Here is a 23,797-nt window from a genome sequence, read left to right as displayed (position 1 = left end):
AAATAATTTATCCAGCCAGTACACTGTATGTAAATAAACCACACGATACCTTACTGTTTAATGCCTTTAGTTCTGGTACTGTTTTGATCACTGTAACGATAGAAGGATATTATTATTATTATTATTATTATTATTATTATTATTATTATTATTATTATTATTATTATTATCATGGGTAAGCGCTAAACGCGTAAGTGTCCCACGTCCCCTGGGGGGTAATTGGAAAGGTAATCATGTTAGAGCGCCAGAGGGAAGTGAGATATGGCTGGAGTAGCCCAAACATGTCTACAGAGAGAACGTCTGGTTTATGCAGAGCCAAGCCTCGCCACTTCCAGCCTTTTTAAAAATTTAATGGCTTAAAGAGGACAGGTTTGAAACACACGAGGGACCCGCTGGAGTATGAATCTGACGAATGTTTTATTCAGTGAGAACCTGTGATTTTTTGACACTCCGGTCCAGAACGCTTAACAATATCATATATATATATATATATATATATATATATATATATATATATATATATATATATATATATATATATATATATATATAGGCCCTTCGTGTTGTAATTAATAACACATCTTCAGGAGCTTACAATAAGTAGGAAGCCCGGGGAGAGTCGTTCAGGGGAACGACTCTAGCTAGCGTCGTTCCCTTGAACATTCCCTAAACTCTGTATACTGTGCTTTCATTAGATATATTTTATCGTTGTGTATCAGGGATCATTCAGTGTGATGTTTCTCCTCAAGTTTCAACGAAGCGCTAAACAGTCTTCATAGTTAATGAGCAGAAACTCAGACTGAAATTTTTGTACCAAATTCATCGTTGTAGTGAGATGTATATGACTTGTACCATTAATGAGGAGTGTCTGCACACTAGTTAACTCAGTATGTATAATCAGTTAAGCATCATTAAATGTTGGTCACTAAGCCACACTTGTCGGTGATTTTCCTCCTATCTCAGGAAAAGCGTCATTTTGCTCAATTAGACATCATTTTGCCCACTAAGGCATCATTTTGCTCAATTAGGCATCATTTTGCTCACTAAGGCATCATTTTGCCCACTAAGGCATCATTTTGCCCACTAATGCATCATTTTGCCCACTAAGGCATCATTTTGCTCAATTAGGCATCATTTTGCTCACTAAGGCATCATTTTGCCCACTAAGGCATCATTTTGCCCACTAAGGCATCATTTTGCCCACTAATGCATCATTTTGCCCACTAAGGCATCATTTTGCCCACTAAGGCATCATTTTGCCCACTAAGGCATCATTTTGCCCACTAAGGCATCATTTTGCCCACTAAGGCATCATTTTGCCCACTAATGCATCATTTTGCCCACTAATGCATCATTTTGCCCACTAAGGCATCATTTTGCCCACTAAGGCATCATTTTGCCCACTAAGGCATCATTTTGCCTACTAAGGCATCATTTTGCCCACTAAGGCATCATTTTGCCCACTAAGGCATCATTTTGCTCACTAAGGCATCATTTTGCTCACTAAGGCATCATTTTGCTCACTAAGGCATCATTTTGCCCACTAAGGCATCATTTTGCTCACTAAGGCATCATTTTGCTCACTAAGGCATCATTTTGCCCACTAAGGCATCATTTTGCCCACTAAGGCATCATTTTGCTCACTAAGGCATCATTTTGCTCACTAAGGCATCATTTTGCTCACTAAGGCATCATTTTGCTCACTAAGGCATCATTTTGCCCACTAAGGCATCATTTTGCCCACTAAGGCATCATTTTGCTCACTAAGGCATCATTTTGCTCACTAAGGCATCATTTTGCCTACTAAGGCATCATTTTGCTCACTAAGGCATCATTTTGCTCACTAAGGCATCATTTTGCTCACTAAGGCATCATTTTGCTCACTAAGGCATCATTTTGCCCACTAAGGCATCATTTTGCTCAATTAGGCATCATTTTGCTCAATAAGGCATCATTTTGCCCACTAAGGCATCATTTTGCTCAATTAGGCATCATTTTGCCCACTAAGGCATCATTTTGCCCACTAAGGCATCATTTTGCCTACTAAGGCATCATTTTGCTCACTAAGGCATCATTTTGCCCACTAAGGCATCATTTTGCTCACTAAGGCATCATTTTGCCCACTAAGGCATCATTTTGCTCAATTAGGCATCATTTTGCTCAAGGCATTTTTCCCACTAAGGCATCATTTTGCCCACTAAGGCATCATTTTGCCCACTAAGGCATCATTTTGCTCAATTAGGCATCATTTTGCTCAATAAGGCATTTTGCTCAATTAGGCATCATTTTACCCACTAAGGCATCATTTTGCCCACTAAGGCATCATTTTGCCCACTAAGGCATCATTTTGCCCACTAAGGCATCATTTTGCCCACTAAGGCATCATTTTGCCCACTAAGGCATCATTTTGCCCACTAAGGCATCATTTTGCCCACTAAGGCATCATTTTGCCTACTAAGGCATCATTTTGCTCACTAAGGCATCATTTTGCCCACTAAGGCATCATTTTGCCTACTAATGCATCATTTTGCCCACTAAGGCATCATTTTGCTCACTAAGGCATCATTTTGCTCACTAAGGCATCATTTTGCCCACTAAGGCATCATTTTGCTCACTAAGGCATCATTTTCCCCACTAAGGCATCATTTTGCCCACTAAGGCATCATTTTGCCCACTAAGGCATCATTTTGCCCACTTAGACATCATTTTGCCCACTTAGACATCATTTTACCCACTAAGGCATCATTTTGCCCACTAAGGCATCATTTTGCCCACTAAGGCATCATTTTGCCCACTAAGGCATCATTTTGCCCACTAAGGCATCATTTTGCCTACTAAGGCATCATTTTGCTCACTAAGGCATCATTTTGCCCAGTAAGGCATCATTTTGCCTACTAATGCATCATTTTGCCCACTAAGGCATCATTTTGCCCACTAATGCATCATTTTGCCCACTAAGGCATCATTTTGCCTACTAAGGCATCATTTTGCTCACTAAGGCATCATTTTGCCCACTAAGGCATCATTTTGCTCACTAAGGCATCATTTTGCTCACTAAGGCATCATTTTGCTCACTAAGGCATCATTTTGCTCACTAAGGCATCATTTTGCTCACTAAGGCATCATTTTGCCCACTAAGGCATCATTTTGCTCACTAAGGCATCATTTTGCTCACTAAGGCATCATTTTGCCCACTAAGGCATCATTTTGCTCAATTAGGCATCATTTTGCTCAATAAGGCATCATTTTGCCCACTAAGGCATCATTTTGCTCAATTAGGCATCATTTTGCCCACTAAGGCATCATTTTGCTCACTAAGGCATCATTTTGCTCACTAAGGCATCATTTTGCCCACTAAGGCATCATTTTGCTCACTAAGGCATCATTTTGCTCACTAAGGCATCATTTTGCTAAGGCATCATTTTGCCCACTAAGGCATCATTTTGCTCACTAAGGCATCATTTTGCCACTAAGGCATCATTTTGCTCAATAAGGCATCATTTTGCTCAAGGCACTTTTTTGCCACTAAGGCATCATTTTGCCCACATAAGGCATCATTTTGCCCACTAAGGCATCATTTTGCTCATCATTTTGCTCAATAAGGCATCATTTTGCCCAATAAGGCATCATTTTGCTCAATTAGGCATCATTTTACCCACTAAGGCATCATTTTTGCCCACTAAGGCATCATTTTGCCCACTAAGACATCATTTTGCTCACTAAGGCATCATTTTGCCCACTAAGGCATCATTTTGCTCAATTAGGCATCATTTTGCTCAAGGCATTTTTCCCACTAAGGCATCATTTTGCCCACTAAGGCATCATTTTGCCCACTAAGGCATCATTTTGCTCACTAAGGCATCATTTTGCACACTAAGGCATTTTGCTCAATTAGGCATCATTTTTAAGGCATCATTTTGCCCACTAATGCATCATTTTGCCCACTAAGGCATCATTTTGCCCACTAAGGCATCATTTTGCCCACTAAGGCACCATTTTGCCCACTAAGGCATCATTTTGCCCACTAAGGCATCATTTTGCCCACTAAGGCATCATTTTGCCCACTAAGGCATCATTTTGCCCACTAAGGCATCATTTTGCCCACTAAGGCATCATTTTGCTCACTAAGGCATCATTTTGCCCACTAAGGCATCATTTTGCCCACTAAGGCATCATTTTGCTCACTAAGGCATCATTTTGCCCACTAAGGCATCATTTTGCCCACTAAGGCATCATTTTGCTCACTAAGGCATCATTTGTCACTAAGACATCATTTTGCCCACTTAGACATCATTTTACCCACTAAGGCATCATTTTGCCCACTAAGGCATCATTTTGCCCACTAAGGCATCATTTTGCCCACTAAGGCATCATTTTGCCCACTAAGGCATCATTTTGCCCACTAAGGCATCATTTTGCCCACTAAGGCATCATTTTGCCCACTAAGGCATCATTTTGCCACTAAGGCATCATTTTGCCACTAAGGCATCATTTTGCCCAGAATCATTTTGCCCACTTAGACATCATTTTGCTCAATAAGGCATCATTTTACCCACTAAGGCATCATTTTGCTCAATTAGGCATCATTTTGCCCACTAAGGCATCATTTTGCCCACTAAGGCATCATTTTGCCCACTAAGGCATCATTTTGCCCACTAAGGCATCATTTTGCCCACTAAGGCATTTTGCCCACTAAGGCATCATTTTGCCCACTAAGGCATCATTTTGCCCACTAAGGCATCATTTTGCCCACTGTGGCATCATTTTGCCCACTAAGGCATCATTTTGCCCACTAAGGCATCATTTTGCCCACTAAGGCATCATTTTGCCCACTAAGGCATCATTTTGCCCACTAAGGCATCATTTTGCCCACTGTGGCATCATTTTGCCCACTAAGGCATCATTTTGCCCACTAAGGCATCATTTTGCCTACTAATGCATCATTTTGCCCACTAAGGTATCATTTTGCCCACTAATGCATCATTTTGCCCACTAAGGCATCATTTTGCCTACTAAGGCATCATTTTGCTCACTAAGGCATCATTTTGCCCACTAGGCATCATTTGCTATAAGGCATCATTTTCACTAGCATCATTTTTCTATTTTCCCATACTCATTTCACTGATTTTGCCAATCATTGCATAGAATTTTGCATAAGAATTTTGCACTGATCATTCTAACCTTGCATCACATCCACTAGCTCATTCCATAGCTCATTGCCACTCACATTCATAAGCATCATTGCATAAGGCTCATTGCCCACTAGCACATTGACTACAATTTTCACATTTGCCACAGCATCATCATTTGCCACTAGGTTTGCCTAATCATTCACTAAGGCTCATTTTGCCACTAAGGCATCATTGCCATGCACATTGCTATAGGCATCATTTTGCATAAGGCATCATTGCCATGGATCATTTGCACTGCATCATTTTGCCACTAAGCATCATTTTGCACTAAGGCTCATTTGCCACTAGGCATCATCCTACAAGCATCTTTGCCACTAATTTTTGCTACTGGCATCATTGCCAAGGATCATTGCTCATATCATTGCCATAAGGCTCATTCCACTAAGCATCATTTTGCCATGGCTCATTGCACTAAGCATTGCCCTAGGCTCATTTGCCCACTAGGCATCATTTGCATACATCATTGCCACTAAGGCATCATTTTGCATAAGCTCATTCACTCATTTTGCACTATATTTCACTACATCATTTTGTCTAGGCATCATTTGCCATAAGGCATCATTGCCATAGGCATCATTTGCTCAGGATTTCCACTAAGGCACATTGCTCAATGCTAAGGCATTGCCTTGGCATCATTGCATACATCTTTACCTAGGCATCATTTGCTAGGCTCATTTTGCCACTAAGGCACTGCCACAATTTTCCACTAGGCATATTTTGCACTACATATTTTGCACTAAGCATGCCCACTAATCACACTTGCATGCATCATTGCCAGCATTTTCCACAAGGCAATTTTGCCACTTACGTATTCCCACTAGATATTTGTCATTTGCATCATTTCCATAGATTTGCATAGCATCATTACTAAGGCATCATTGAACACTTAGCATCATTCACTACATCATTTGCCCAAGGCATCATTTTGCCTAGGCACATTGCCCTAAGCATCATGCCATGCATATTTTGCCATAAGGCATCATTTGCTCACTAAGGCATCATTTTGCCCATAAGGCATCATTTGCTCATCTCATTTTGCCAACATCATTTTCCCACTAGGCATCATTTTGCCATAAGGCATCATTTGCCACTAAGGCATCATTTTGCTCACTAAGGCATCATTTGCCCACTAAGGCATCATTTGCCACTAAGGCATCATTTTGCTCACTAAGGCATCATTTTGCCCACTAAGGCATCATTTTGCTCACTAAGGCATCATTTTGCCACTAAGGCATCATTTTGCCACTAAGGCATCATTTTGCTCACTAAGGCATCATTTGCTCACTAAGGCATCATTTTGCCCACTAAGGCATCATTTGCCATCATCATTGCTACTAGGCATCATTTGCCACTAAGGCATCATTTTGCCAATAGGCTCATTGCAATAGGCATATTTCCATACATCATTTTGCCAAAGGCATCATTTGCCACTAAGGCATCATTTTGCCACTAGATCATTTCCACTAAGCATCATTTGCTCACTAAGGCATCATTTTGCCCACTAGGCATCATTTGCTCATAGATCATTTTGCCGGCATTTTCACTAAGGCATCATTTTGCCCACTAAGGCATCATTTGCCACTAAGGCATATTTGCCATAGGCATCATTTTGCTCATAAGGCATTTTGCTCATTAGGCATCATTTGCCCACTAAGGCATCATTTGCCCACTAAGGCATCATTTTGCCACTAAGGCATCATTTTGCCCACTAAGGCATCATTTGCCCACTAAGGCATCATTTTGCCCACTAAGCATCATTTTGCCCACTAAGGCATCATTTTGCCCACTAGCATCATTTTGCCCACTAGGCATCATTTTGCCCACTAAGGCATCATTTTGCCCACTCATCATTTTCTCCTAAGGCATCATTTTGCCACTAAGGCATCATTTGCCCACAAGGCATCATTTTGCCACTAAGGCATCATTTTGCCCACTAAGGCATCATTTGCCCACTAAGGCATCATTTGCCCACTAAGGCATCATTTGCCCACTACATCATTTTGCCACTAGCATCATTTTCCACTAGGCATCATTTTGCCCACTGCATCATTTTGCCACTAATCATTTTGCCCTACTCTTTAGGCATCATTTTCCCACTAAGCATCATTTTGCCCACTAAGGCATCATTTTGCCCACTAAGGCATCATTTTGCCCACTAAGGCATCATTTTGCCCACTAGGCATCATTTCCCACTAAGGCATCATTTGCCCACTAAGGCATCATTTTGCCCACTAAGGCATCATTTTGCCCACTAAGGCATCATTTTGCCCACTAAGGCATCATTTTGCTACTAAGGCATCATTTTGCCCACTAAGGCATCATTTGCCCACTAAGGCATCATTTGCCACTAGGCTCATTTTGCCACTAAGGCATCATTTTGCCACTAACTCATTTTGCCCACTAAGGCATCATTTGCCCACTAGGCATCATTTTGCCACTAGGCATCATTTGCCACTAAGGCATCATTTTGCCACTAAGGCATCATTTGCCACTGGCATCATTTTGCCACAAGGCATCATTTTGCCACTAAGGCATCATTTTGCCATAAGGCATCATTTGCCATACCTAAGGCATCATTTTGCCACTAAGCATCATTTTGCCACTAAGGCATCATTTTGCCCACTAGGCATCATTTGCCATAGGCATCATTTTGCTCACTAAGGCATCATTTGCTCACTAAGGCATCATTTGCCACTAAGGCATCATTTGCCCACTAAGGCATCATTTTGCCACTAGCATCATTTTGCTCACTAAGGCATCATTTTGCCACTAAGGCATCATTTTGCCACTGGCTCATTTTGCCATAAGGCATCATTTTGCTCACTAAGGCTATTTTGCCCTAAGGCATCATTTTGCCCACTACAATTTTTGCCATTAGGCATCATTTTGCCAATAAGGCATCATTTTGCCCACTAAGGCTCATTTTGCTCATTAGGCATCATTTGCCCACTAAGGCATCATTTTTGCCCACTAAGGCATCATTTCCACTAAGGCACATTTTGCTCACTAAGGCATCATTTTGCCCACTAAGGCATCATTTTGCTCATAAGGCATCATTTTCCCAACTTTAAAGGCTCATTTCAGGCATCATTTTGCCCATAGCATCATTTTGCTCAAGGCACTTTTTCCACTAAGGCATCCATTTTTCCCACTAAGGCATCATTTTGCCCACTAAGGCATCATTTTGCCACTAGGCATCATTTGCCCACTAGGCATCATTTTGCCCATAAGGCACATTTTGCCCACTGGCATCATTTTGCCCACTAAGGCATCATTTTGCCATACTAAGGCATCATTTTGCCCACTAAGGCATCATTTTGCCCACTAAGGCATCATTTTGCCCACTAAGGCATCATTTTGCCACTAAGGCATCATTTTGCCACTAAGGCATCATTTTGCCCACTAAGGCATCATTTTGCCACTAAGGCATCATTTTGCACTAAGGCATCATTTTGCCCACTAAGGCATCATTTGCCACTAGGCATCATTTGCACTTAGCATCATTTGCCCACTTAACATCATTTTCCCACTAAGGCATCATTTTGCCCACTAAGGCATCATTTTGCCCACTAGGCATCATTTTGCCACTAAGGCATCATTTTGCCACTAAGGCATCATTTTGCCCACTAAGGCATCATTTTGCCACTAAGGCATCATTTGCCACTAAACTTGTGGCATCATTTTGCTCAATTAGGCATCATTTTGCCCACTAAGGCATCATTTTGCCCACTAAGGCATCATTTTGCCCACTAAGGCATCATTTTGCCCACTAAGGCATCATTTTGCCCACTAAGGCATCATTTTGCCCACTTAGACATCATTTTGCCCACTTAGACATCATTTTACCCACTAAGGCATCATTTTGCCCACTAAGGCATCATTTTGCCCACTAAGGCATCATTTTGCCCACTAAGGCATCATTTTGCCCACTAAGGCATCATTTTGCCCACTAAGGCATCATTTTGCCCACTAAGGCATCATTTTGCCCACTAAGGCATCATTTTGCCCACTAAGGCATCATTTTGCCCACTGTGGCATCATTTTGCCCACTAAGGCATCATTTTGCCCACTAAGGCATCATTTTGCCCACTTAGACTCGTAAGTAATTTAAGAAAAAACTTTTCACTGTGTTGATGTTTTTTGTGTTAAAATTCTTTTTATTGTGTTAAAATATTTTTTATTGTGTTTGTTTTTTTATTGAACATTTCGAAGACTGGTTTAAATCATTTACTGACTTGCTTAATTTTTAAGCCAAAATTCGTAAATTATCGCACTTTTAATCCAAACTGCTGCTACAATAGCATTTTACCTTACTGTTAATTTATGATAAACGTCATAATAATGATACAAAATACCGAAAAAACTGATGAATAAGAGTCAGGGGCAACACTTATTAACTATTTATAAACGAGAAACTTTTCTCCTATACTGCAAGTTGTGAACATTAAAATGGTATAAAATACAGACAGGTTGTTAGGTAAGACACATATGCAACAGTTAGGTATCTTATTTCGAAACGTTTCGCCTACACAGTAGGCTTCTTCAGTCGAGTACAGAAAAGTTGATAGAAGCAGAAGATACTTGTACTCGACTGAAGAAGCCTACTGTGTAGGCGAAACGTTTCGAAATAAAGATACCTAACTGTTGCATATGTGTCTTACCACTGCAAGTTGTATTCGACTGAAGTAGTCTGCAGTGTAGGCGAAGCGTTTCGGATATAAAGACAGTGCGTCTTGTACGTGAGTCTTGATCATCATGATAAGTATTTTAGGAAGTATGTTAAGTCGATAATCGCACACATGGTGTTATTTCCACAAAAGTTGATTATTTCTTAAAAAATCAACGTCCATTTAAAAGTCACTTTTATTGAGGGTTTGAGGCTAAGCCGCTGAGGCTTGTGGAAGTTATCAGAGTCATTCCAGGATGCTGGGAATTAGTTCAACAGTTTCAGCCATAGTGCATGTGTGCATGCCAATTGATCCGGAATCTAGCCCTAGTTACTGTGCATTTAATAATTTGAAGCCCATTGGATAAGGCTTCTCGAAATTCTGAGCAAAAGAAAAAATGACAAGTTGGAGGAAGAGAAAAAGAGGAAAAAATTCTGGTAACCGCTGAAAGGTCCTCCTCTGGGGATACTTAACATCAAATGAAAGAAATTCCCTGGTATACCACCTCTGCATCGTACCCAGTCTCCCAGCTCTGTCCCTCCCTCAAGTCCCTAGACCAACTTCTAACTCTCCGTCTGTCTTTCTCCATGCAGGTGGCAAGTCCCGGGAGGGCTGTCCTATCCTCACCTTCCCGGACCGGGGTAACTTCGCCCAGTTGGCCGACGAGGAGTACCGAAAGCTTATTATCTACCTCACCTCTGTGCCCTCGTAAGTATTTTAATGTGTGTACTCACCTAGTTGTACTCATCTATTTGTGGTTGCAGGGGTCTAGTCACAGCTTCTGGCCCCGCCTCTTCGGTGGTCGCTACTAAGTCCACTCTCTCCCTGTCCCAAGAGCGTCATTGTACCTCATATAAGTGTGCGTGCTTGTGTGAATTAAGAAGAAAAAGGCACAATACCGTGACTGACACAATACACAAATAACCCGTACGTAAATGGCTCTTATGATGACGTTTCGGTTCTATTTGGACCACTAACTTGTCCAAGTCAGACCGACACGTTGTCATAGGTTTCATTCTCCTGTGTGTGGTTTGAGTATGTGTAATACATGTGCATATGTATGCATGTGTTTATAATGCAGTTATAACTTACATTTACCTGTGTACATTATCACTAAACCCGTAGGAATATACCATTTATTTCCATCAATAAACCCGTTTATTTCTTGTATTATCAAAGCAAAATTTGTTTTTAATACCGAGTTCTACATCTAAAAGTTTGGTATGTCAGTGGGCAATCCCCTTACCCCAGTGCTCACCTAATTGTGGTTGCAGGGGTCGAGACTCGGCTCCTGGCCTTGCCTCTTCACCGAGTGATACTAGTTTTCCAGTGGGCAATGGTAAACAATATGATGTTCAATGAGGACAAATTCCAACTACTCCGTTATGGAAAACTGGAGGAGATAATAACTAGAACAGAGTATACTACTGACTCCGGCCATACAATAGAGCGGAAAAATAATGTAAGGGACCTGGGAGTAGTAATGTCTGAGGATCTCACTTTCAAGGATCACAACAGTGCCACGATCGCACGTGCAAAGAAAATGATAGGATGGATAATGAGAACTTTCAAAACGAGAGATGCCAAGCCCATGATGATCCTTTTCAAATCACTTGTTCTCTCTAGGCTGGAATACTGCTGTACATTAACATCTCCATTCAAAGCAGGTGAAATCGCAGATCTAGAGAGTGTACAGAGATCCTTTACTGCACGTATACGTTCTGTCAAGCACCTTAACTACTGGGAACGCTTGGAAGCACTTGACTTGTACTCGTTGGAACGCAGGAGGGAGAGATATATCATAATCTACACTTGGAAAATCTTGGAAGGAATGGTCCCAAATCTGCACACAGAAATCACTCCCTACGAAAGTAAAAGACTGGGCAGGCGATGCAAAATGCCCCCAATAAAAAGTAGGGGCGCCATTGGTACACTAAGGGAAAACACCATAAGTGTCCGGGGCCCAAAACTGTTTAACAGCCTCCCATCAAGCATTAGGGGAATTGCCAATAAACCCCTGGCTGCCTTCAAGAGAGAGCTGGACAGATACCTAAAGTCAGTGCCGGATCAGCCGGGCTGTGGCTCGTACGTTGGACTGCGTGCAGCCAGCAGTAACAGCCTAGTTGATCAGGCCCTGATCCATCGGGAGGCCTGGTCATGGACCGGGCCGCGGGGGCGTTGATCCCCGGAATAACCTCCAGGTAACCTCCAGGTAGGTCCTCTCTCTCCCTGCTCCATGAGCTTTATCATACCTTATCTTAAAGCTATGTATGGTTCCTGCCTCCACTACCTCACTTGCTAGGCTATTCCACTTCCTGACTATGACTGAAGAAATACTTCCTAACATCCCTTTGACATGTCATCTGAGTCTTCAACCTCCAATTGTGACCCCTTGTTTCTGTGTCCCATCTCTGGAACATCCTGTCTCTGTTCGCCTTGTCTATTTCACGCAGTATTTTGTATGTCGTTATCATGTCTCCCCTAACCCTCCTGTCCTCCAGTGTCGTCAGGCCGATTTCCCTTAACCTTTCTTCATAGGACATTCCCCTTAACTCTGGAACTAACCTTGTCGCAAACCTTTGCACTTTCTCTAATTTCTTGACGTCACTCATGCACAAATCGTTTTAAACGAGCCTACAAATTATTTAGCATAATTTTTACACTTAATGCATAAATTTAACGTACATAAGGATGATCCCCTGTGCTTATCATTCGAGAAAAATAATTGCTAAATAAATTTCTTTGAATCAAAGTGTTGCTTACACTCCAAGATGAGCTGTTGAGGCTAAGAAAATAACTCGATGGGACTGAATGTCTTGTTCCCGATAATAGTGAAGAAAATGCACATTGTTTAGTTACCCCTTTTTACTGGGACAATTTTACGAACCGTTAAGATCTTTATCATGTCGTAAAGATCCTAGCAAATAAAAAAATGTTCTCCTAACGAAGCTTGTCAGCAATTTATGTCTTTTCTTAAAAAAAAAAAAAAACTCAATGTCATAAATTTTGAAATTGCTCATGATTGAAATTTAAAAATAATTAGAAAAAATCAGTTAATTTTTGTTACTTTGTGTTACACCATCAGAGTTAAGTATTTATTAGTGATATGATTACTTTAAAATCCTGCAGGTATTACCGTGGATGTTGTCACTGATGAAGACTATGTGGATTACTTAGTCCATTAATAATATATATGGATAAGTATGTTAATAAGGCGTAATATGCAGAAGGTTCATCAAAGAGGCTTCAAAGAGGCTTTATCAAGGATATTTCACCAAGGAGGCTTCAAGGCTTCACCAATTAGGCTTCATCACGGACGCTTCATCAGCCTTCACTAATTAGATGAGAAGTGATAAAGTTTCTGGTGAGCGGAATATATCAATCAAATACCATCCACCACACAGTGTTTCTTAACATTATGGGTCTATAACCCTGGATATCCTACGAAAGCCAGTGTGGCTTATTTCCCACAGGACACCTGAGGTCCTTTCACCAGGATGCCACCAGCAACAGTCACATGAAACGCAGGCGAAAAAGAGGGCAACCCATGTTAGGAGACTTTATTTAACATCTTTATTATGCACCCCATACCCATCCTGTGGGTAGCAAAATATTACAGAGGTACATAATGGGTTAGAGTATTACAGAGGTACATAATGGGTCAAAGTATTACAGAGGTACATAATGGGTCAGAGTATTACAGAGGTACATAATGGGTCAGAGTATTACAGAGGTACATAATGGGTCAAAGTATTACATAGGTACATAATGGGTCAAAGTATTACATAGGTACATAATGGGTCAAAGTATTACAGAGGTACATAATGGGTCAAAGTATTACAGAGGTACATAATGGGTCAAAGTATTACAGAGGTACATAATGGGTCAAAGTATTACAGAGGTACATAATGGGTCAAAGTATTACAGAGGTACATAATGGGTCAAAGTATTACATAGGTACATAATGGGTCAAAGTATTACATAGGTACATAATGGGTCAAAGTATTACAGAGGTACATAATGGATCAAAGTATTACAGAGGTACATAATGGATCAAAGTATTACAGAGGTACATAATGGATCAAAGTATTACAGAGGTACATAATGGGTCAAAGTATTACAGAGGTACATAATGGGTCAGAGTATTACAAAGGTACATAATGGCCGCAAAGTGTTGATAGCTGAACAAGTTAGTAATCATGAACATTGGTCATATTTTCATCAGGTCACAATCGTAGGAGACTCGCCCATACATCCCGCATCGCCCAAGAGTGAACCCTGTCCCTTTGTGAGCTCATTACGCTCCGTTGTAAATAAAATTTGACGCCTGTGCGTTGGTCTGAGCATTCTAATTAATTTTTACGACCCTGGTGTGTACGTCTGGCTGGTGGTGAACGCAGAGCAATGAATTAAAATGGATAGGGGGAGGGGGGGAGGGAAAATAAAGGGAGTATGTTAGCGTGTCGACAACGGAAATGACTCTTTCGTGTAGCCCAATCAACGTTTATTTGAAGACTGTCTGGAATGATACAAATACTGGTATTGGTTTTCAATCATATATATAAAAAATGAATCGTCTTTAATTTTACGTCAACAAATTTTTGGGGGGTATTGCATTTTTTCATCATTATTATTATTCACAAAGGAGAGAGGACTTTGTAAATGGTCCAAGTGAGACCGAAACGTCGTCATTTTTTTTTACACAGGGTTTGACAAGGTTAAGGATCCCTAGCTTTATTGACAAGCTATTTACAGGTTAAGGATTCCTAACTTTATTGGCAAGCTAAGAGCTGTTACCTACATCAGCTCATTTGAAAGTATTTTTATTGTTATGAGACATACAAGTAGGAAACAGGATGAAGTTGGAGCCATCTGTGGGCCAGCATTTTCATTTGATCAACTGATTTTATCTCGTTGACATCATTATGCTGTACGAATGTGTTCCATGTGCGGGTTATTTGTGTATTCCAAACACCACATTATCGTTGTTTATATTCAGATATATCTTTATTTTTAATTCTGCTTTACTTTCCATTCTGCCATGATTCATAGCCTTTACGATCAATGTGTTTCACCTGGTGGAAGGTAAAGGGGGAAGACCCAGAGAGAGAGAGAGAGAGAGAGAGAGAGAGAGAGAGAGAGAGAGAGAGAGAGAGAAAGAGAGGAAAGAAGGAAATGGGAGGTGGAAATAAAGAAGGAAATGAGTTAGAGGGAATGTGAAATGCAAAACGTGGAAGGTGGAGTAAGAACGAGGAAGAAATGGGAGAGGATAAATAGAGGGATAAGAAAGTTCAGAGGATGAATTGAATGGAGGAAGTGTAAGAAAGTAATGAGAAAGGAGAGTCAAGATTGAGGAAATTAGGAACAAGGAAGATGAAACGAAGAAGCAGAAAAGAGAGAGAGCGTAAGAAAGCAAGGTGAAATAAAGAGAGTAGAGATTGAGGAAGTATAATGTTTTCAGAGGTCAGCTGGACGGAACCTTCCATCCAATATTATTAAAAGAGAATCCTTCCCCAGGTTGTGTTTTTGTACCCAGTGACGTCAGTGAGAGAGAGAGAGAGAGAAAGAGAGAGAGAGAGAGAGAGAGAGAGAGAGAGAGAGAGAGAGAGAGAGAGAGAGAGAGAGAGAGAGAGAGAGAGAGAGAGAGAGACAGAGACAGATAGACAGATAGACAGAGACAGAAACACACACACACACACACACACACACACACACACACACCAGGCACATCTCCTGAGGCACTCATCAACCAAATAACTACTGCAGCATATGGGCGCCTAGCAAACCTCAGAACAGCATTCCAACATCTCAATAAGGAATCGTTCAGGACCCTGTACACCGTGTACGTTAGGCCCATATTGGAGTATGCGGCACCAGTTTGGAACCCACACCTAGCCAAGCACGTAAGGAAACTAGAGAAAGTGAAAAGGTTTGCAACAAGACTAGTCCCGGAGCTAAGGGGCATGTCCTACGAGGAGAGGTTAAAGGAAGCCAACCTGACGACGCTGGAGGACAGGAGAGATAGGGAGGATATGATAACGACATATAAAATACTGAGAGGAATTGACAACGTGGACAGAGACAGGATGTTCCAGAGATGGGACACAGCAACAAGGGGACACAGTTGGAAGTTGAAGACTCAGATGGATCACAGGGATGTTAGGAAGCATTTCTTCAGTCACAGAGTAGTCAGGAAGTGGAATAGTTTGGGAAGTGATGTAGTGGAGGCAGGATCCATACATAGCTTTAAGAAGAGGTATGATAAAGCTCATGGAGCAGGAGTGACCTAGTAGCGACCAGTGAAGAGGCGGGGCCAAGAGCTGTGAATCGACCCCCGCAACCACAACTAGGTGGGTACACACACACACGTTCCAGAACTTAGAGTTAAGTAAAGAGGCCTAATAAATTAATCTCAAAAGAACCAGAACTTCGAAAAAATAAAAACATACATGAACAGACAGACACGCGAGTCGCTGAGTGTAAGTGGAATCTAAGACTACAAATGAGCCACAGGATTGTCAGGAAACAGTTCTTCAGTCTTTAAGGTGGTAAACAAATGAAATGAGCTGGGAGAGGATGCGTCGGAGACAAACCCCATACACAGTTTCATAAGTAGGTATGATAGGGCCCAAGTTAGGCACCTGTAAATGCCATTAAAAAAAATTTTAGGTTAAGAGTAAGGACCAAAAGCTGAGCCTCAAATCCCTCCCATTTATTTGGGTGAGTACACACCTACACACCTGAGAGGACCAGGAGTCATACCTCACTATGAAGCGGGAAGTACCCCTCTCTCTCTCTCTCTCTCTCTCACTCTCTCTCTCTCTCTCTCTCTCTCTAATTTGTGAGGGCCTGCTGAAGTAGACTCCCCCCGCGAGATAATGAGGCCAGGCAGGAAATGGGTTTAGGTTGTTATTGGAATCAGCTCCCGATATTTCCTGGGGAGATGGGAGGTAAAAGGGGAGTTTGAGGGAGTGTGTTGATGGTAGGGAGTGTTGTTGAGAGGGAGTGTGTTGATGGTAGGGAGTGTTGGTGAGAGGGAGTGTGTTGATGGTAGGGAGTGTTGGTGAGAGAGAGTGTGTTAGTAGTAGGAAGTGTGTTAACATTTACCTGAGGAGTGGAAGGTGAAAAATAATTGTCACAGAAGGAATACGAACGTGCGTTCCCCGTCTCCAAGACACCATGATCATCATCCCTTGATCCGGATAATCCCTTGATCAGGATACATAATGTTTCATGGCTCTGACGTCATTGACAAATCCGGATATACCAAGTACACTCAGTTAAGTCGCTTTAAGCATTTGTTTACGTGAGAAATTTGTCCCTAATGAAAAAAAAAAACGAATATGGTGGTAACAACAATCTGCCATCTCATAATTACATATATTTCGGTACCTATTAATAAAAATAATCTCTATTTCTAAAAGTACTTGATACAACTTATTCAGATCTTGCTGACATCAGTGACATAATATATAGAAAGCCCCTGGTTATGCAGAGCATTTCGGGCAACATAGTTTAATTTTTTCCTCTTGGGATGCGACCCACAACAGTCGACTAACACCCAGGTACTTACTGCTAGATGAACAGGGACAGCAGGTGTCTTAAGGAAACACGTCCTAATGTTCCCACCCGTACGTGGGATCGTACCGCGGACCTGAATGTGTGAGCTGAGTGTGCTAGTAACCAAGCTGCGGGACAGCCAACTGGGTTACTACTATAGACTAGGTAACAATTTTCATTGGCTACACATTTTGCCTGTCACAAGCACCTGGACTACGCCCGTGTTTTAGCTCGTTCGTTTTCACTTGTACTAGTGAATAATTTTCGTAAAAATACAATAATAAGGTAAATTTTCAAGTGACAATCGAGGTCATGGATAGTATGTAGGGCAGTTAGTTACTCTGGTTAGTGTGTGTGTGTGTGTGTGTGTGTGTGTGTGTGTGTGTGTGTGTGTGTGTGTGTGTGTGTGTGCGTGCGTGCGTGTGTATTATGCTTCAATATCTTTCATGAATTAAGAATAAAGTCACAATGTTGGAAAAATTCACCAAAACACCAGTTGAGAGGAACCTTATGACAACGTTTAGGCCCATCCTGGACCGAAAGTCACAACTCTCAAGTCTTGGACCATTTTAACATGACAATGGTCCATGACGGACCCAAATGTCGTCGTGAGATGCCTCTCTTAAGAGCGGGGCTTGAGTGAATTAATGTAACCTATTTTTCAATAATTAAGATTTGCAAAGTGTGTCAGCGTCCCATAACTGTAGCAGCTAAGTGATGAGAGTGACACTGTGTGAATAATATTTAAAATTAAACCCGAATTCTAAAAAAAAAAAAAAAAAAAAAAAAAACTGCAAGGAGAACCTGGACTTACTGGACTGTGGACTTTACGCTGGACTTGCGTCGACTTGGTTTAGAAAATGAATATGTTTATTTTCTTACCCTTATATTCTTAGTTTTAGATTTGCTTCTGAAAGCTTCGTTCCATCTTTATCTTCCTATGTTTTCTTGTCGTGTATTATTTCAGTGTAACAAAGAAAATATCTGAAATGCTACAGTAAACATTTGCATCGTTGTAAAGTTTGCCAGACTTGACAGATCAAAGCTTCGTAAATATAAAATTAGATTGGGCGATCAGAGAAAGGTGTCTCCCTTATATCTTAACCCCATCCCCCTATCATTTCAAAATACCATATGCAGTGGTATCTAGAAATAGAAAACCTCCTTCAAGACGGGCCCGTGCTAAACACTTGATGCTGGTTAAGAGCTGGTAGATAAGACACATAGGCAACATTTAGGCAACTTTATTTCGAAACGTTTCGCCTACACAGTAGGCTTCTTCAGTCGAGTACAGAAAGTAGGCGGGAGCAGTAGAGATGTGACGATGTAATCAGTCCATCACCCTTGAAGTCGTAGATTTGAGGTTGTCAGTCCCTCAGTCGCTTGATCTTCAGTTAGTTCCAGACTTTGGAGCAGAACTTCTCCAGGCTGAGGGACTGACATCCTCAAATCTACGACTTCAAGGGTGATGGACTGATTACATCGTCTTCACATCTCTACTGCTCCCGCCTACTTTCTGTACTCGACTGAAGAAGCCTACTGTGTAGGCGAAACAGGTATACAATACCGACAGGTATTGTATACCATTTGATAATCACTCTGGTTAAGAGCTGTTGTTTCAAGGAACTGGAACCTATCATCTTTTCTTCTGATCAAACCTGACTACTTGATTCCCCAAGGATTGTAAGATCCCCTTAGGGGCCATAAACACTACTGTTTGCGTTGTCACACATGAAATTCTGCCAAGCAGTATCTCAAGTGTGGTCTTGTATTTTCAACTGTTTCTCATTGTCTCCTTTTCTCCTCCTCTTCATCCATTACTTCTTCTCCCATCTCCTATCTCTTCTGATGTTATTTCGTTTCTCCACCTCCTAATCCGCTTGCCTCTTCTCCTCCTCCTCCTCTGGAATTCGATAAAGCCGGTGCTAGGTAAGCTTTTAGAGGAATTACCGTGTGTTGAGAGGCTGTGTGACCACGGCGACGGCGTGCAACTGATGCTGTGTGACCACGGCGGCGGCGTGCAACTGATGCTGTGCGACCACGGCGGCGGCGTGCAACTGATGCTGTGCGACCACGGCGACGGCGTGCAACTGATGCTGTGTGACCACGGCGGCGGCGTGCAACTGATGCTGTGTGACCACGGCGACGGCGTGTAACTGATGCTGTGTGACCACGGCGACGGCGTGCAACTGATGCTGTGTGACCACGGCGACGGCGTGCAACTGATGCTGTGTGACCACGTCGACGGCTTGCAACTGATGCTGTGTGACCACGGCGGCGGCGTGCAACTGATGCTGTGTGACCACGGCGACGGCGTGCAACTGATGCTGTGTGACCACGGCGGCGGCGTGCAACTGATGCTGTGTGACCACGGCGACGGCGTGCAACTGATGCTGTGTGACCACGGCGGCGGCGTGCAACTGATGCTGTGTGACCACGGCGACGGCGTGCAACTGATGCTGTGTGACCACGGCGACGGCGTGCAACTGATGCTGTGTGACCACGGCGACGGCGTGCAACTGATGCTGTGTGACCACGGCGACGGCGTGTAACTGATGCTGTGTGACCACGGCGACGGCGTGCAACTGATGCTGTGTGACCACGGCGACGGCGTGCAACTGATACTGTGCATCACCAGCGACACAGAGAATCACCTTGACACACACCTTTAACTCTGTTATTGTTACGTGTGATGAAACACAGCTCTTACGTCGTTATTGCTACGTACGGTGAAAATTTACAGGGAGTGCACTGTTGTGGGAGCATAAAGCAAATTCGCTCTTATCGACCTGGAAGTAGTTCAAAGTATTTATTAGTAAAAAAATATCAACTTTAATTAAAATATTTAAATACTTTCCGGGAGGAAATTGTACAAATTCTCTTACAAATTCTGACAGTAATGATGTTAATGTTTTTTCCTCAGTGTTTTGACATTAGTGTTCATGTATTTTATAAGCAGAAAAAAGTGTTTGAAGTTATATATTGTGTGTAACGGTGGAAAAAAAAACACAATTACAAGTAAAACACATGGGTATCGAGGGAAAAATTATCCCGCATTTTTGCCTTGTTGTAAAAGTCCCAAACTAGGACCTTTTTTTTTTTTGGGGGGGGGGGTATATGGTAATGTTTTGGCATTTGTTGTGGCAGTGGAGCTGTAGAAGATATCCGTATCAGGGGCGGATCTACTGTGAAACTAATGAAGCTTAAGCTTCAGGGGTCCCTAATCCTTGAGGGGCCCCGGAAACGACTTTAGACCACATTGAGAGTTTTTTTTTTTTAAATAATAATATAGTGTAATTCAGTACAAAATAATAGTTAAAATGAAAATTAAAAGCTTATTGAAGTATGATATAGACCTACTTGTTGTAGGCCTAGCCGTTGCTGGGTGTGAAGGTGACACCATAACAGCTCAAGCTCCAGGACCACAAAAATGTAGGTCCACCACCTTGTTGAACTAGGCATAAGAATTAACAACTGGGCGTCTACATTGCAAACTGAACTGTTTGCAATCCTAATGGCGCTAAAGCTAACTTATGACACTGAGCTTGACTCTATCATCATGACTGATTCTATGTCATCACTGAAGGCTCTTAACTCATATAATGATTCCAACAACATGCTCGTTGAAGAAGCCAGGTATAGATACTCAAAAATCAGGGACAAAGGAATTAATGTACAATTGCTCTGGATCTCATCACACATTGGATTACTCCTTCATGATAAAGTTGATATGTTAGCCAAGAAGAGTAGCCAGAAGGAGAATGTAGAATATAACTTTGGTATATCTGTGTCTAGGGTGAGGAATAATATTAGGAGAGAAGTAAATAATGAAAATGATTGTTATAGGAATGCAGTTAGAAGCCTGAGTAGATCTATAACCCACTATGATAACATGAACATAGATAAGTATGTTTATGGAGCAACGTGCAATGTGAACAGACTGACTGATGTTGTAGTGGCCAGGCTTAGGCTTGGTTACAAGTACTTCTGGCAGTTTGGGAGACACACAGATGATCAAACTAAATGTAAATTATGTGGTCAGGTATATGGTCACTGTCTTGAACACTATGTGCTTAATTGTCCACTTATTGAGGAATACAGAGACAGACAGTATAATAACCTATGTGACATGTCAAGATATCTTATTAATGAAAATAAGATACCAGATATACCAAGCAAATTTCCTAAATTTACTTGTAACAGATAACTGAACTATAGATATGTAGATATAAATCCATATGTACACCTGTTAATCCTTTTGGGGACTAGTTCCTAGGTCTTTTGTGTATCCATATGCTCTTGCGCTACCGTCCACAGGATGGATATGGGGTGTACAATAAACTAGCCACTTCGGTGACAAAATCTAAAATCTAATCTAATCCGTAAACAGTTTCTCAGGAGAGTGACTCATACTAAGAGCCAATAGAAGGTGAGGTACAGCAGGTGAAGACATATCACCAGTGGGCGGGGCCCATTAGTGGAAGCAAGTCATGCCCGTAAGGTGAAACAAAAGTTAGAAATAGGCAGGTAGTAGATACCCACCGTACCAAGGTGCTGCTGTGTCAGACAGTATTAGATGATAGTCAGGTTGATGAAGAACTCGCTTGCGGTACTGATCTACCTGCAGGGTATTCGGAGGGGTCAACGCCCCCGCGGCCCAGTCCTTGACCAGGCTTCCCGGTCATTGATAATGACGCTCAGGTGTACTAATGTATGTGTGTCTTCCTTCCCTCAGACTCCAGGACGCCGACATGGGCTTTGTCTTGGTTATCGACAGACGGAATGATAAGTGGAACTCGGTCAAGACCGTCCTGCTCAAGATTTCGGTGAGTGAGAGAGAGAGAGAGAGAGAGAGAGAGAGAGAGAGAGAGAGAGAGAGAGAGAGCGAGAGCGAGAGCGAGAGAGAGAGAGAGAGAGAGAGAGAGAGAGAGATTGAGATTGAGATTGAGATTTAAAGCTAAGCAAACGTATAGGCAGAGACAAACCAGACAGGAGAAGGTAGGATAGGGAAACGAAAGAAAAAAAAAAGTGAAAAATGGAGAAGAGTAGTGGTGAGAGAAAGAGAAAAGTTGACTATAATCTTCTGACGAAAATATGAAGAGTTAGTGTGGTAGTGGTAAGTGAGTTAGCACAGAGTGCCGCCTTCGTATTTAATGACTAATGGAAGTTTTGTGTCAAGTTGCTTCAAAAGTTTTCATTTAATTGAAAAATTTCTCTGGCTTTTCAAGTGTAATGTGCAAAAACAGTCACAGTAAATTTGAGATTTCTTTGGAATTTTAACTCTTCTAGAGTGCCTTCTATGCTGGTGAAGGGCTCTTGATTCAAGGAATTAGCGCTGCCTTCCTCTTTCTCTGATTAAGCCTTATTGCGACAAGCCCTAAGGTTTATCGCTTTCTCATAAATATAAATATTATAATTTTAATTTCAAAAAGTTAAATACGAGGTAGTTTGACAAGTAATATGCTTTTTTTTTTTTTTGCAAATATGTTTGGGGAATTTATAATCTGTAGATTAGGAAGTATATTGTGTGTAAACAAGACATATCTCTCGGTAAATATAATTAGTTTACTTTAACCATTATGAGTTTGAAGTATTCTTGAATGTTAGTTTATGGGTAGATGACAGCCTCTATTACCCTCGGCCAGTTAGTAGAACAACCTAGAAAACTAACCTAACCTACAATTTAACCTGTTTACGGAATGGTTGAATTGGATCTGGGGAGCGTCAGGTCCACAACTGCTCATCTCACAGAGTTGTGGTCCATTTCAGTATCGTGGACAGTCCTGGTCCATCTCAGTGTCGTGGACAGTCCTGGTTCATCTCAGTGTCGTTGACAGTCCTGGTCCATCTCACAGTGTCGTGGACAGTCCTGGTCCATCTCAGTGTCGTGGACAGTCCTGGTCCATCTCTGTCGTTGACAGTCCTGGTTCATCTCAGTGTCGTTGACAGTCCTGGTCCATCTCACAGTGTCGTGGACAGTCCTGGTCCATCTCACAGTGTCGTGGACAGTCCTGGTCCATCTCAGTGTCGTGGAGAGTCATAATCCTGACACTTCCTAGATCCAATTCAACCGTATCCTGAACGCTTAACATACGATGCGATGAGTCCAACTTATTCGTGTTTACTAAGTTTGATATGTTCCCTTTACAGGGTTTCTTCCCCGGGCTCATCACGGTCGCTTATGTACTGAGACCGGCTGGATTCTTCCAGAAAGCAATCTCGGAAGTCTCCAACAAGATCTTCAGAGACGAATTCAAGTTCAGGGTAAGACGGATCGCTAGTTGGTTCACTTTGCTAGCAGCACGTTGAGGATGTAGATGGTTACATAGGGTTTGAAGTATTGAAGGTCACAATACCGTGGTAGGAACAATTCACCAA

The 23,797-nt window shown here is 41.9% G+C and overlaps 1 protein-coding gene across 10 annotated transcripts in view; it reads left to right on the top strand.

Annotated features, from left to right (window-relative positions):
• Positions 1-23,797, top strand: part of LOC128695631 (guanine nucleotide exchange factor DBS) — a 773,026-nt gene that overhangs the window by 698,250 nt on the left and 50,979 nt on the right. For all 10 annotated transcript variants that reach the window (XM_070093289.1, XM_070093288.1, XM_053786362.2 and 7 more), the window contains 3 exons: positions 10,453-10,567; positions 22,155-22,245; positions 23,570-23,683. In XM_070093289.1, coding sequence (XP_069949390.1) covers positions 10,453-10,567; positions 22,155-22,245; positions 23,570-23,683 — 320 coding nt within the window. The remainder of the gene's footprint in view (positions 1-10,452; positions 10,568-22,154; positions 22,246-23,569; positions 23,684-23,797) is intronic.

Source organism: Cherax quadricarinatus, chromosome 42 (assembly GCF_038502225.1).
Source record: "Cherax quadricarinatus isolate ZL_2023a chromosome 42, ASM3850222v1, whole genome shotgun sequence".
In the NCBI taxonomy this organism is placed as follows: domain Eukaryota; kingdom Metazoa; phylum Arthropoda; class Malacostraca; order Decapoda; family Parastacidae; genus Cherax; species Cherax quadricarinatus.
Note: the sequence above shows the minus strand (reverse complement) of the source record. Positions and strands in the feature narration are given on the sequence as shown.